The following is a 14,473-nucleotide window of genomic DNA, read 5'->3' on the forward strand; positions in this document are numbered from 1 at the left end:
TCCAATCCCCAAAGGCCAGCACTGCCAGCACAATGGCCATATGCAAATACTTTTCCCCAACTAATGTCAGGTACCCATTAGAGTTGTGTGGGTTACTCCGAGGCGCCCTTTTAATTCCTGAATTAAAAAAAAAATTCTAACCTTTGCTAGAGACCATAGTCTTGAGTAAACTGAGAAATAAGATGAGATTGTCTAGATGACTAACAAGATCTAGTGACAATCTAGTCTAGAGTCTATTGAAAAATATAGAAATAGAATATATTATTTAGCTTTAGATCTAGAATCTAAAATTATTATAAACTCTAATCAAGATTGACTAGATCATGATAGATGAGTAGAGATCTAAATTTATGTTCTCTATGTTAGATAATAGTTTTTGCATCCATTTTTTGGTATACACTTCTTTCACCTACTAACTAGATGATTAGGTGGCTGAAGGTTACAACATCATAAAGACTGGGGTTTTGAATTCCAGGATATTTATGATAATTCCAAGTCAACCCAACTCTAATGGGTACCTAAGATCAGTTGAGGAAAAGATAGGTGTAAGATAATACCTTAATAACATTCAGTAATAGTAAATAATTACCTGATGCATGGCTAGTCCAGCTTTCTCTGGAAATGTTCCAGCCCAGTGCACACATCTTCACAATGAATCTAATTACTGCAAAATAAAAGGTAAACTTGCATCATGTGAAATAAAAAATAATTAAATTTTTATTCAACCAGTGTCAATATGAAAAGTCATCACAAAAAAGCAAATTTGGATTATAATAGCTAAAGCAAAAAAATAAAAATAAAATCTAAATAACCTAAAAAAGATAAAATATAAGTTTGATTCTGAAAGGCCATAACAAAATAATACAAGATAATTCCAGACAGCCACTACAAATAACACAAAAGTCGATTCCAAGCAGTCATAAAGAAAAGTTATCAAGTAGATTCCAAATATTAACTGCCAAAAAATAATCAAGTTAATTCTAAATAACAACAAACAAACAAACAAAAAAATGCAAAAGTCTGATTCTAAACAGCCATCACAAAAAAAAAGCAATTAATTTAAACAACCACTACGAAAAACACCATATCAGACATTGATCATAAAAACACACAAATCTGATGAAGAGCTTAAGTAATATACACATTTCTGATTCCAAACAGCCATCTCCAAAGAAGAAAATGTCAATTCATTCAGCTACTAAAAAAAGCACATGATTCTTTAAAAAAAAAAAAAAAAAAAAAATCCGCTACTGAACAATGATCACAAAAAACACACAAGTCTAATTTCAAACAGAGCTCATAAAAAGCCATCACAAAAAAAAAAGCCCACAAGTCTAAAGCAGAACATTGATCACAAAAATGCACAAGTCCAATTTAAAACATTGATAAAAGAAAAACTAACAAATCTGATAAAGAACATCAATTAAAAAAACACATGTCCAAACTGCCATCAATAAAGACCCAAATGTCAATTCAATCAGCCACTACTAAAAAAAGCAGTTGATTTAAAAAAAAACAAAACAAGTCTTATGCCGAACATTGATCACAAAAAAAACCCACCTAGTCCAGTTTCGAACTCCACACCGATCTTAAAAAGGAGGCATAAGTCAGACTTCTAACAGCCATCACATAAAATAAACAAATAAAAATGCCATTCTAAAAAAACACAAAGTAAATGCACAACTCGGAATGTGAATATCCATCACAGAAAAACACAAGTCTTTTTCAAACAGCCCACACAAAAAATAAGTATGATTAAAAACACCCATCACAAAAATTTTAATAACCACCAAAAAAAAATGCGCAAGTCGGATTTATATTACTGATCATAAAAAGACACAAGTCCAATTCTGAACATCAATAACATAATCACACAAGTCCGATTCCAATCAGCCATTACAAAAAAGGACTATTTCATTTCAAACAGCCATCACGAAAAAAGCAAATTTCTTTTCAAACAGCCACTATACAAAACACGTTGATTCTAAACAAAAAAAAAAAAAAAAAAACACAAGTCCGATGTCGAACATCAGTTACAAAAAAAATTTTAAAAATGTCCATTCTAAATAACCATAAAATGAATGCACTAGTTTGATTCCAAACAGCAATCACAAAAAAGCATATGTCGATTCAAACAGCGACTACGAAAAACTTGAATGCCAATTCTAAATAACCACATAAAATTTTTTTTTAAATGTACAAGTTCTATTCCGAGCATTAATCACAAAAATGACAAGTAAGAATCAAACAGCTACAGCCATTGCAAGTCGATTTTAAATAGCCAACATAAAAAAAAAAAAAATTAAAAAAAGGAAGTCGTTGCTAAATAATACACACAAAATGGACAAGTCCGATTCAAAATAACTGGTTAACAAAACTAATCCCAAGTCGATTCTAAACAGCCTCAATATTAACATGCCAGATTAAAAATAGCCAACAAAAAAATGCACAGATTAAAAAAAGCGGCACAACAAAAACAAAGCTCCAGAACAAAATAGCAACACAATACAAAATGCAATTTCGAAAATAGTTTAATTCCACAATTTAAATTACTTTAGTATTTATGAAATGATCACCATGACTACAAAATATTTTACAAAATACATTATTTTCTTACCTTTACCTAATCTGTTGAACCATTGGGGCACCACACAAGTTCTGTCAACCATCCTTCTTTATTCCTCTCTTTACTTGGCCTTGGAGAAAAACTTCATTTAATGTCAGACCTGCCAATTCTTTGAAGCCTTCCCATTGCTCTGTCTTTCTTTCATTCTTCCTTCTGGAACTCTATGGTAAAAGGACCATAATCCTGGTTTTATTTTCTTGAAAAGGAAATATAGAGATTAAGCCGCTTCTTAAAAAAATTAAATTTCATTTCTACTTAAAAAAAAACAACAAAATTAAGCTACAAGTTTCTTACCCTTGTTATAATGTAATTATAACCATAGCTAGAAAATGTTTTACAAATACTTTAAATTCTTACCATTACCTATCAATCAGTCTGTTGAACCATGGGGGCACCACACAAGATCTGTCAACAGCCCTTCTATATTCCTCTCTGTACTTAGCCCTGGATAAACCATTTCAAGGCAGATCTGCCCATTCTTTGATGTCTTCACATTGCTCTCTTGTCTTTCATTCTTTATCCTGGAACTCAATGGTCAAAGGAGCATAACCCTGGTATTATTTTCTGGAAATAAAAAAAGACTGATTAAGTCCCTTTATGTAATTAACACCATTTTTTTACAAAATACATTAAATTCTTACCATTACCTATCAATCAGTCTGTTGAACCTTGGGGGCACCACACAAGATCTGTCAACAGCCCTTCTATATTCCTCTCTGTACTTAGCCCTGGATAAACCATTTCATGGCAGACCTGTCCATTCTTTGATGTCTTCCCATCTCTCTGTCTTCCTTCTTTGTACACAAATGGGGAAAAAATGGACCATAATTCTTAAAAAAGAAATTTAAAATCATTAAATAAAATTTAATTTAATTTCTAATTATCAATAAAATATCTTACCAGAATGCTAGCCACACTTTCTAAAACTATGACCAGTGCCTTATTTAAATCTTGAATTATATTTCTAGTCTAGGAGTTCCAATCAATTTTGTTGTATACAAAGGCCATGATGCTGATTATAGGAATATGCCAGATGTCTGTTTCAGCATCTGAGTAAATAAATTAATGAAACTCCTATGACTCTAAGTTAGGGTAATGTCATCTTTCATATCTGTATTTAAAAAAAACAAAAACAAAAAAACAAAAAAAAACTGGACATACATTCCTCATAATCAGTTCCCATCCTGTTTGTCATTTAAATATTTTGGATATTCCTTTTACATTCCAGCCAAGATCTCGCAGCGGACAGTAGAATATGGCAGTTTAAACTTCAGATCATTGTGTCAACCATCTCGTGCAAACCAAAAAACCAGGCAGTTTAATCAAGATCCACCTAAGAATAAAAAATACTATAAGATACAATTTCACATTACATCTAGAAAAGGATAGCTATATTTAACTTGATCTAGTAGAAGATGTACAACTATCATACCCATATAATGTAGATTAACAAACTGATTCAAGATAAATACTATTAAGCCAATCCTACACCCATACTACTTGTATACATAAAATTGGGTGGATCTAGAATTTTAGATCTAGATAGACTAGATTCTTATTAAAATTCTAGATCTTTTCTATTAAGTAATAAAAATCTTTAAAATGTATTTAAATATGGATGAAGTTTAACAGAAATGATTGGAAAATAGTCGATGCCAACGCAGAGGCTCTTGTTCTCGTATGAGCCATAGTTGTCTATTGACTGAAGGTGGTGGAGATAATTCAACAAGATGATTTACAATGTAATTCAAGAGATCTGTCTAGGTTAGTTCATTATTTTTCTTGAAGATTTCTATGATCAAGTCTAGATTTTCTAGATCTAGCATCATATACAATAATTTCTAGAGATCTAGTGCTAAGTCCTATACATATGGGATCTAGATCTAATCAAGATCTATCTAAAATCAGAATAAAAAATATGGAATGTCACACTAGATTTAGAATAGAATAGCAAAGTTTTACCAATATCTAGATTTTTAGTCCAGTAAATCAACTTATATAGATCAAAATATAAATTAAATTCACCTTTATCTATCCCTTAGTCTGATGGACTGTTAAGGCACCACACAAGGTTTGTCGACCATTCTTTTCCTCACCGTCTTTTGAATGACTAATTCCTGAGAATAGTAAACCGTTATTGTTAAAGAATATACAGGTAATCAGTGCTTTTTTGTAAAGAAATAGGTGCCGGAGCTCAGTGATGGATTGCCTTTTAACAACTAATAAATAAATAATAAACTTTAAAATACAAAAGTAACTTTTTCGCTGCATTGAAAAAAGTGCCGGTACGCTGTACCAGTGCTTACTGTAATGCTGCTGACCTGAAAAATTGTAGTTAAACTAAATAATACAGTAATATTAAGCCCATACTAATTAGTCTTAGATATATAGATCTAGAAATTATATTGACATTGTGTAGATCTAGTCAATCTAGATTTCAAAGCAAAGAAAACAGAAGAACGGTAGACCATAAGGCAAAGACGATAGGATTGACATGGACCAAGCTGAAGAAATCCAGAATATTTATTGAAAATTTTAAGTTAGATCTAGACTAATAATCTAGAATACTAGGACTATAGTAATCTATACATTCTTTTCTAGACTCTACTAGACAAACTCTAATGATGATTCTAATATTAAATATGTAGATCTAGAGCAGTGGTTCCCAAACTTTTTTGTCTCGTAGACCCCTTGCCATGTTTTCTGCTTTTCGGTAGAACCCCTGCTTAACTTATATTTTTTTTTTTTTGTATTTTTTTTTTTAGATAAATTTTTTTAAATTTTTATTTTAATTTTTTTTTTTATTTTTTTTTAGATAATTTTTTTTTTTTTTTTTTTTAGATAATTTTTTTTTTTTTTTTTTTTAATTTTTTTTTTTTTCGAGAATTGACTATCCAGGTACTGACTTCACTGTAGACCAGTGGTTCCCAAACTTTTATAAAAAAAATTTTATAATTTAAAAAAAAATTTTTTTTTTTATTTTTTTTTTTCCGAGAATTGACTATCTTGGGACTGACTTCACTGTAGACCAGTGGTTCCCAAAATTTTAGTAAAATTTTTTTTTTTTTTTAATGTTTTTTTTAGATAATTTTTTTTTTTTTTTTTAATTTTTTTAGATAAATTTTGTTTTAAAATTTTTTTTTTTTAAATTTTTTTAGATAAATTTTGTTTTAAATTTTTTTTTTTCTTTCGAGAATTCACTATCCCAGGACTGACTTCACTGTAGACCAGTGGTTCCCAAACATTTAGTAAAATTTTTTTTTTTTTTTTTTTTTTTTTTTTTTTTAGATAAATTTTGTTTTAATTTTTTTTTTTTTTTTTTTTTTTTTTTGAGAATTCACTATCGCGGGACCGATTTCACTGTAGACCAGTGGTTTCCAAACTTTTTTGTTTCGTAGACCCCTTGCCATGTTTTCTGCTTTTTGGTAGACCCCCTGCTTAACTTATATTGCTTTTTTTTTTGCAATTTATTTGGAAACTAATTTCTAATTTTAGTTAGTTGAAGAGTAAAATGCAATTTAAAAATACATATAAAGTATTAAATAATAACTCAATTTTATTGATAAAATTCAAATTTAACCAATTTAATATGTATTGCTGGAATCATCAAACACACTGGAAATGTTTTTTTACCCAGGCTTATCATCTGTTCCTATGGATGTCATGTTTCATACATTCTATAAAGAAGACATTCAAACAATAAATATTAATTAATTAATTTGTTTTAAGTATCATTGTAAAAGTTTTCACAAAGAGTTTCTCGTGTATCTTTCACGTGTCCGCCGAACTGTTTTCACTTAAGGGGAAGGGACGAAGGCCAGTAACTGGCCCCTTAGCCAGTAGGCTTCAAGCAGGAAGAGCTCATTAGCCACATAGCAGAAGGAAAACTGAATTTAAAAATCTGCTGCCTTGCAACTATTCCCAAACATGGGAAAGCTGTCGTGGGTCAACCCTGAGGAAAAATAAGGAGCTGGCAACCCCTAGGCAGTTTACAGCACACAGTGCTACACCCCATCAGAGCCTGTGACGCCACTGGTTCCAAACTGATCCCAAACTGTATATATTTCCTTTGCAAAGAATCACATAAGAAGCTTTTAATTTGATAACTCATTCCACCGATGTGCCCTTGAACTGTATTTTTGTTTAAAGAAATTCTTTTAATAATATAAGATGTAGGTGTGTGTAAAACAGTTTTCACAACTACAACGGCTGGTAAAATCAATGTTTTACCTATGTTTCCATATTTTGCTATAAGTAAAGAGATATTGTAAGATGCTCACAAACCAACATCTTCTCTATTTATATATGATGTTGAAGTGAGATTGTGTGGGTCTATTCTTAACTTTATCTTTGAGTGCTAGAAAATTTTTAAATCTTTATCTATTTTGTCAGGGTGACATTGTCTCAGATGATCCTCTAGCAATTGGTTTCGTATCTACCCATTCTTTCATGTCTTCACATTGCTCTCTGTCTTTCATTCTTCTTCCTGGAACTCAATGGTCAAAGGAAGATAACCCTGGTATTATTTTCTGGAAATAAAAAAAGACTGATTAAGTCCCTTAATGTAATTAACACCATTTTTTTACAAAATTCATTAAATTCTTACCATTACCTATCAATCAGTCTGTTGAACCATGGGGGCACCACACAAGATCTGTCAACAGCCCTTCTATATTCCTCTCTGTACTTAGCCCTGGATAAACCATTTCATGGCAGATCTGCCCATTCTTTGATGTCTTCACATTGCTCTCTGTCTTTCATTCTTCATCCTGGAACTCAATGGTCAAAGGAGCATAGCCCTGGTATTATTTTCTGGAAATAAAAAAAGACTGATTAAGTCGCTTAATGTAATTAACACAAATTTTTTTAAAAAATACATTAAATTCTTACCATTACCAATCAATTAGTCTGTTGAACCATGGGGGCACCACACAAGATCTGTCAACAGCCCTTCTATATTCCTCTCTGTACTTAGCCTTGGATAAACCATTTCTTGGCAGACCTGCCCATTCTTTGATGTCTTTCCATCTCTCTGTCTTCCTTCTTTGTACACAAATGGGGAAAAAATGGACCATAATTCTTAAAAAAGAAATTTAAAATCATTAAATAAAATTTAATTTAATTTCTAATTATTAATAAAATATCTTACCAGAATCTTACCAGATCTTACTTTCTAAAACTATGACCAGTGCCTTATTTAAATCTTGAATTATATTTCTAGTCTAGGAGTTCCAATCAATTTTGTTGTATACAAAGGCCATGATACTGATTATAGGAATATGCCAGATGTCTGTTTCAGCATCTGAGTAAATAAATTAATGAAACTCCTATGACTCTAAGTTAGGGTAATGTCATCTTTCATATCTGTATTAAAAAAACACAAAAAAAAAACAAAAAAAAACTGGACATACATTCCTCATTATCAGTTCCCATCCTGTTTGTCATTTAAGGGGGTAGTCTACCTTCAGAAACTTTTTTTTTATTTACTGTTTTTTTACAATGAAATTATGTTTAAAGTATGACTATAAGTATAGATAGTCATTATTACAAGAAAAAAATAAATTTTATTTGCTAAATTTTCCCCACCGGGCTTTTTTGGGTTAAAATGGGCAAAATTAAGACCATTTTGTAATTGATTTTTTTCTGAAAGTATTATTGTTAGAGTATTCAAATTTTGCATTTTAATACTTAATTATGTGTTTAACATAGTAACAGAAGCTTTTTTGAAAATACTATCAGGCTTAGGAGTAAATTTTTTTTATTGAAATCCTGTTAATTTTATGCTCTGCGGGTGGTAAATTTGATAAAAAATGCTTCTTTAATTGTTAATATCTCAATTTTTTGGTATTGTTTTAAAAATCGGCTCTGTTACTATGTAGTATATATATATATTAACACAAATATACAATTACAATACAATAGGACAAGTAGATTTAAAAAAAAATAGAAAACAAGAATGTGTATGTCATGAAAAAATTTATTTTGAGAAAAATGGGTTTTAAAGTTTATTCTCAAAAGATATGAGACATTTGACTTTTCACAACAATGAAATGTATTTTTCTAAGCAAATTAACAATAGGACATAGAAATAAAATGTTAAGAAAACAGAAATTATTACATTTTTAAAGTTTAAAATGCCCCCCCCCCAACTCCCCCCCCCCCCATATCATAACCAATCCAAAATTTATTTTTTTTAGCAAAAAAAAAAATGCCCAGTAAATAACACAAGGCTATACAATAATTTTAACAATAATAAGGATTGACCATTGTTAATAAAATAAAATAGGAAAATCATTTAAATATATATATTTAAATGTCTGCACCACCAGGGATGTATTGGGGACCACCCTCCTGTTGTTCGATTCTTTGCCTTTCACGTTCTTCTGCTTGCTTCCTTGATAACCTTCTTTTTGTTTCATTTTTTTCAATGCATCTCTGGGCTTTTGAGATTCTGTTACAATCTCTCTTGAGCCCCAAAGACTTTGACTGTATGCCAGTCTTAATATTAAGGTGGCTCAAGAAAAGTTGGGATGCCTTGGAGCCCATATTAAACTCACCAACACCTACCCCTACAGAGACTTCAAGTCTCTTTCTTCCCACAAATAAATGCTTAGGGCACCGACTCCATATCAAAGCATGAATTGACTCATTGACATTTTGAGTCTGCCCTAAGATGCAGCGTTGTAACAATTCATCCTGTGTCATTCGTTCAAACACAGGACGAATATGCTCAGCCACTAGGGGGGAAAGAAATGTTGTCATTTCTTTTTCATGTGACCCTGCAGGTTGGTTTCTAGCCAAGGCTCTCTGGTAAAAGCACCAAGAAGATTTGCCAGCAGGACAGTCACTGTGCATAGGATTATCATCCGAAGATGTACAGTGATAAAATGTGGCCCATATTGCCTTTCGCATCTGAGGAATAGTGGTGCTTGAGCGTAATGCTTTTGTAAAATACTTTTGCAATTTATTGATTTTAGGTTGGGTAAGTTTACCTTTCCCATTACCACCAAGAGTTATTTTTTGCTTTTTTTTTGTATCCACCACATTCCTCAGAGCTGTTCCCAATCTTTTTGAAACATGATTAAGGCATTCTCTCTTTTCAACAACAAGGTCAGGGTATGGGTTTTGCTCATGGATGGCTTTTATGGTATTTGTGTCTCCATCTGAAATGACACTTTTATACCTGAAGCCATTTTTTTCAACTGACCGTGACCACATAATCACTGCAGCTTGCTGCTCCATGCTTCCACTAGAGCCAAAGTGATTTATATCACAGGACTGTTTGTGTGCATTGTACCACAGTTGGTACTTGACAGGGTCCTCTAGTTTCAAAAAGTTTCCTGTCTTGGCACAAACATGACAGTGCTTAGACAGAACATGGTAGTCTACTACAAGACCTGTTTTATTTTCTATTATGCACCCAACACCATATTTTGAAGAGTGCCCCCGTGTCTGCCATGTACCATCATAGGATACATCAATGTCAATGACATGTTTATTACTTTGTTCAGGATAGGCAGCTCTTACAGTACTGGCACTTTCTTTTAGCATCTGGTTTACATAGCCAACAGACTGGCTGAAAACAAATTTAGTGTGTTGCCCAAATGATTTTTTGTGAAGCACAGGCGCATTCATTATTTCAGAAAATTTAACAAGCCCTGCATGACCCATACCAGTAGCCAAAGATGCTGCAACAACCTGTCTGTTGACAGTATGGATCTTATCTGATTTAGGTGATGTAAAAGTGTCACCTTTTACCTCTTGGCAGGTTGTACAGAAAACCTGCAGATAAATGGCAAGCCCAGAGTTTTTTTTTGGGTCATGGGTTAGATTTAAGTTTTGTGTGCCACAAGATGAACACTGAAGATTTATAAAAAGTGATTTCAGTGATTCTAAGCAAACAAAAGTTGATGGCATAGCCATCCCCATACCTGTAATATTTTCCTCACTAAAAAAAGAAAGCTTACGCTTAGATGCTGAAACAGTGGGTTCAACTATAGATGGGTTGGAAGTGGTTGCAGAAGTTTTTGGAGTGGTGGCTTGTTTGAGATGATTTAGCCTTGCTTCTCTGGCAGCCGCAGTCTGATGCTTTCTTGACAGACGAGTTCTGGCTTTAGTATTGGCAGTAAATGCTTTGGCTGGCATAGTTCTAAAATAGTGAGAAGAAAAAAAATATTTGAAATTAAAATGTTCATCAAAGAAAGTTAATTCAAATCATAATTCAAGATGTTATTCAAACCCAAGTGACTGTCACTAGATCTATACCACATCTATGCAAGCTAAATCTAGAACTCTATTGTAATCTAGTAAATCCAGTAGTGAGTAGTAGGGATGATAAAATCTAGATATATCTAGATTATTTTAGATTTCCTATAGATTTATAAAGTAAAGTAGACCAAGAAAATAGCATCTATAGTGACTAGATCTAAAGTCTAGATTAGGCCTACTGATCACAATACATTGAATTTACATCAAGTTAAGTTCTAAGTCTAAGGGCTTCAATTATATCTATATAGATCTACTTATAGTTATAGAATATTAGATCTAAAGATAATCTAAATCTAGTCGTACTACTATTACTACTTGTAACTACTGCTACTAGATCTAACTAGAAGTCTAGCTCTACTTCTACTAGATCTAGATCTTGATAATAGAATCATGAATGTGATTGAATCTAGATCTAGAATCCAATATTATAGATAATTACTAGTATCAAGATCTAAACTAGATCTAGAATCCTAGATCTAATCTAGATCTAGAATCCTAGATCTAATCTAGATCTAGATTATTATCTAGATCTAGAATCACACGAGATACTGGTTACTGTCCCTAAAGCCTAATACTAAATAGCAATAGGGAATAGGCCTAGATCTATATTTTAGATGTAAATATATAATTAAATCTATCCTGAAATAGTCCTATTATTAAAATTAACTTAGATCTAGCTGTAATTTGTTCTTACCTTGTTTGGTGAAAAAAAGATAATCTAACAAAAATAGATAATGCAATCCAAAATCGAATGAATCGAGAGCACGCTTCACAGGGATGTTGACACACGCGCTATGCATTGTGGTCTAGAGTCACCATACGAAATCCAAGATGGCCGCCTTGAGACCAATCAAAATAAGCTTCTATGTACTTGACTACGTTAGAGCCAATCAAATATTAGTAAAAACCTTGATATATACGTCATTGCTTGTGCTCTAGTTACTATAAATAGTTTTAGATAGGAAAATCATCAGGAAAATGACGTAGTACGCAGTGTGACCTTTAAAACGATATCAAATACGATACCATTGTAGACAGGACACTTGCATTACAGCATGCTGAAATTTGTTGACTTTTGCAATGTTTTCAACAAATTTAGATACCCCTATGCTATTAAAACACGTTTTTAAGTATTAAAGTGCAATATTTTCATAATTTGATGTATGACAAGTGATTCCTAATATATTTTTCTATTAAAATATGCAGTTTTTGAAAAATCGATATTTTTGTCTAAAATCGACTTTTTCATGACCCGTCGACCCCCTTAAATATTTTGGACATTCCTTTTACATTCCAGCCAAGATCTTGCAGCGGACAGTAGAAAATGGCAGTTTGAACTTCAGATCATTGTGTCAACCGTCTCGTGCAAACCACAAAACCAGGCAGTGTAATCAAGATCTACCTAAGAATGAAAAATACTATCAGATACAATTTCACATTACATCTAAAAAAGGATAGCTATATTTAACTTGATCTAGTAGAAGATGTACAACTATCATACCCATATAATGTAGATTAACAAACTGATTCAAGATAAATACTATTATCTTCTTATCTTATATAATACAGACGTTACTTCAAAAAAGAAGATGATTACATCCTACGCGTCAAACATTTAGTCATGCATATTAACCAATGACTTAAATTCTGCCAAGTCACTGGTTTTCCTGGCTAGCTCAGGCAACCCATTCCATGCTCTAATAGCACTAGGGAAGAAGGAGTATTTGTACAAATTTGTCCTAGCATATGGGACGAGGAATGTGCCTTTATCTTTGTGTCTTTCAGAGTATTTTATTAAATTTTGTTTTTGTATTTGAAGATTATGGTTCAGTGTTTTATGTATGATTGCTACTTTACTTTTGAGCCTTCTGTCCTGAAGACTTTCTAAATTTAGTGATTTTACTAAAGGTGTTACTCTAGTCAAATGTGAATATTCGTTTGTTATGAATCGCACTGCTCTATTTTGTGTCTGTTCTAGTTTCTTAATGTTTTCTTGAGTTGAGGGGTCCCAAAAGGAGGATGCATATTCTATTATTGGCCTAACCAAAGTTTTTAGTTTTATGTTCTTATTTGATTTATAGAAATTTCTTGTAATAAATCCTAATGCTTTGTTTGATTTTTTTGTAGTTTCATCAATATGTGGATTCCATGACAGTTTTTCATTTATTATAACACCTAGGTATTTTGCATTTTTAGTCTGTGTTACTGGTTTGCCATGAATAAGATAAGTGGAATTAATTTGTTTTAGTTTTTTTGTTACTCTTAACAACTGACATTTTTCTGGGTGGAAAGACATGCTCCAATTTGATTCCCATTTCTGTAATTCATCTAATTCTCTTTGTAAAATATCTGTGTCTTGTGTTGTTTTTATTGTTCTATATATTATGCAATCGTCTGCAAATAATCTGACTTTTGTTCCTGAAGTAATGCAATTTGGTAAATCATTTATGTAAATTAAAAATAGTAGTGGACCCAAGACTGTTCCTTGAGGTACACCTGAGTTTACTGTTATCGGTGTTGATTTAGAGCCATTTTTTATTACAGTTTGTTCTCTCCCTATCAGAAAGTCCTTAATCCACTGATGCAGTGGACCATTAATGCCGAAATATTTTAATTTTTTAAGCAAACTATTGTGGTGAACTTTGTCAAAAGCCTTAGAAAAATCTAGTAAGATAGCATCTATTTGTTCACTATTATATTAAGCCAATCCTACACCCATACTACTTGTATACATAAAATTGGGTAAATCTAGAATTTTAGATCTAGATAGACTAGATTCTTATTAAAATTCTAGATCTTTTCTATTAAGTAATAAAAACCTTTAAAATGTATTTTAATATGGATGAAGCTGAACAGAAAGGATTGGAAAATAGTCGATGCCAACGCAGAGGCTCTTGTTCTCGTATGAGCCATAATTGTCTATTGACTGAAGGTGGTGGAGATAATTCAACAAGATGATTTACAATGTAATTCAAGAGATCTGTCTAGGTTAGTTCATTATTTTTCTTGAAGATTTCTATGATCAAGTCTAGATTTTCTAGATCTAGCATCATATACAATAATTTCTAGAGATCTAGTGCTAAGTCCTATACATATGGGATCTAGATCTAATCAAGATCTATCTAAAATCAGAATAAAAAATATGGAATGTCACACTAGATTTAGAATAGAATAGCAAAGTTTTACCAATATCTAGATTTTTAGTCCAGTAAATCAACTTATATAGATCAAGATATAAATTAAATTCACCTTTTTATCTATCCCTTAGTCTGTTGGACTGTTAAGGCACCACACAAGGTTTGTCGACCATTCTTTTCCTCACCGTCTTTTGAATGACTAATTCCAGAGAATAGTAAACCGTTATTGTTAAAGAATATACAGGTAATCAGTGCTTTTTTGTAAAGAAATAGGTGCCGGAGCTCAGTGATGGATTGCCTTTTAACAACTAATAAATAAATAATAAACTTTAAAATACAAAAGTAACTTTTTCGCTGCATTGAAAAAAGTGCTGGAAGCTGTATCAGTGCTTACTGTAATGCTGCTGACCTGAAAAATTGTAGTTAAACTAAATAATACAGT

The 14,473-nt window shown here is 31.9% G+C and overlaps 1 protein-coding gene and 2 long non-coding RNA genes across 3 annotated transcripts in view; 1 reads left to right on the top strand and 2 right to left on the bottom strand.

Moving 5' to 3' along the window:
- Positions 1-645, top strand: part of LOC129922312 (uncharacterized) — a 29,923-nt gene extending 29,278 nt beyond the window's left edge. The window contains exon 3 of the long non-coding RNA XR_008774286.1: positions 476-645. This is a non-coding gene — a long non-coding RNA (uncharacterized LOC129922312). The remainder of the gene's footprint in view (positions 1-475) is intronic.
- LOC129922313 (uncharacterized) overlaps positions 1-7,685 on the bottom strand; it is a 38,823-nt gene extending 31,138 nt beyond the window's left edge. The window contains exons 1-3 of the long non-coding RNA XR_008774287.1: positions 7,523-7,685; positions 7,233-7,438; positions 4,652-4,743 (exon numbers count right to left, since the gene is read on the bottom strand). This is a non-coding gene — a long non-coding RNA (uncharacterized LOC129922313). The remainder of the gene's footprint in view (positions 1-4,651; positions 4,744-7,232; positions 7,439-7,522) is intronic.
- A 397-nt stretch (positions 7,686-8,082) lies between these two features.
- On the bottom strand, positions 8,083-12,158 carry LOC129922302 (uncharacterized). Its single transcript, XM_056007819.1, has 2 exons — positions 11,589-12,158; positions 8,083-10,775 (listed from the first exon to the last, which is right to left on the bottom strand). The coding sequence occupies exon 2, from the start codon at positions 10,769-10,771 to the stop codon at positions 8,936-8,938; it is 1,836 nt and encodes a 611-aa protein (XP_055863794.1). The 5' UTR covers positions 10,772-10,775; positions 11,589-12,158; the 3' UTR covers positions 8,083-8,935.
- Positions 12,159-14,473: the final 2,315 nt, after the last annotated feature.

Source organism: Biomphalaria glabrata, chromosome 13, assembly GCF_947242115.1.
Source record: "Biomphalaria glabrata chromosome 13, xgBioGlab47.1, whole genome shotgun sequence".
Lineage (NCBI taxonomy): Eukaryota > Metazoa > Mollusca > Gastropoda > Planorbidae > Biomphalaria > Biomphalaria glabrata.

Excerpts from the sequence above, each read along its gene's own strand:
- LOC129922302 (XM_056007819.1), bottom strand. The coding sequence starts at position 10,771 with ATGCCAGCCAAAGCATTTACTGCCAATACTAAAGCCAGAACTCGTCTG.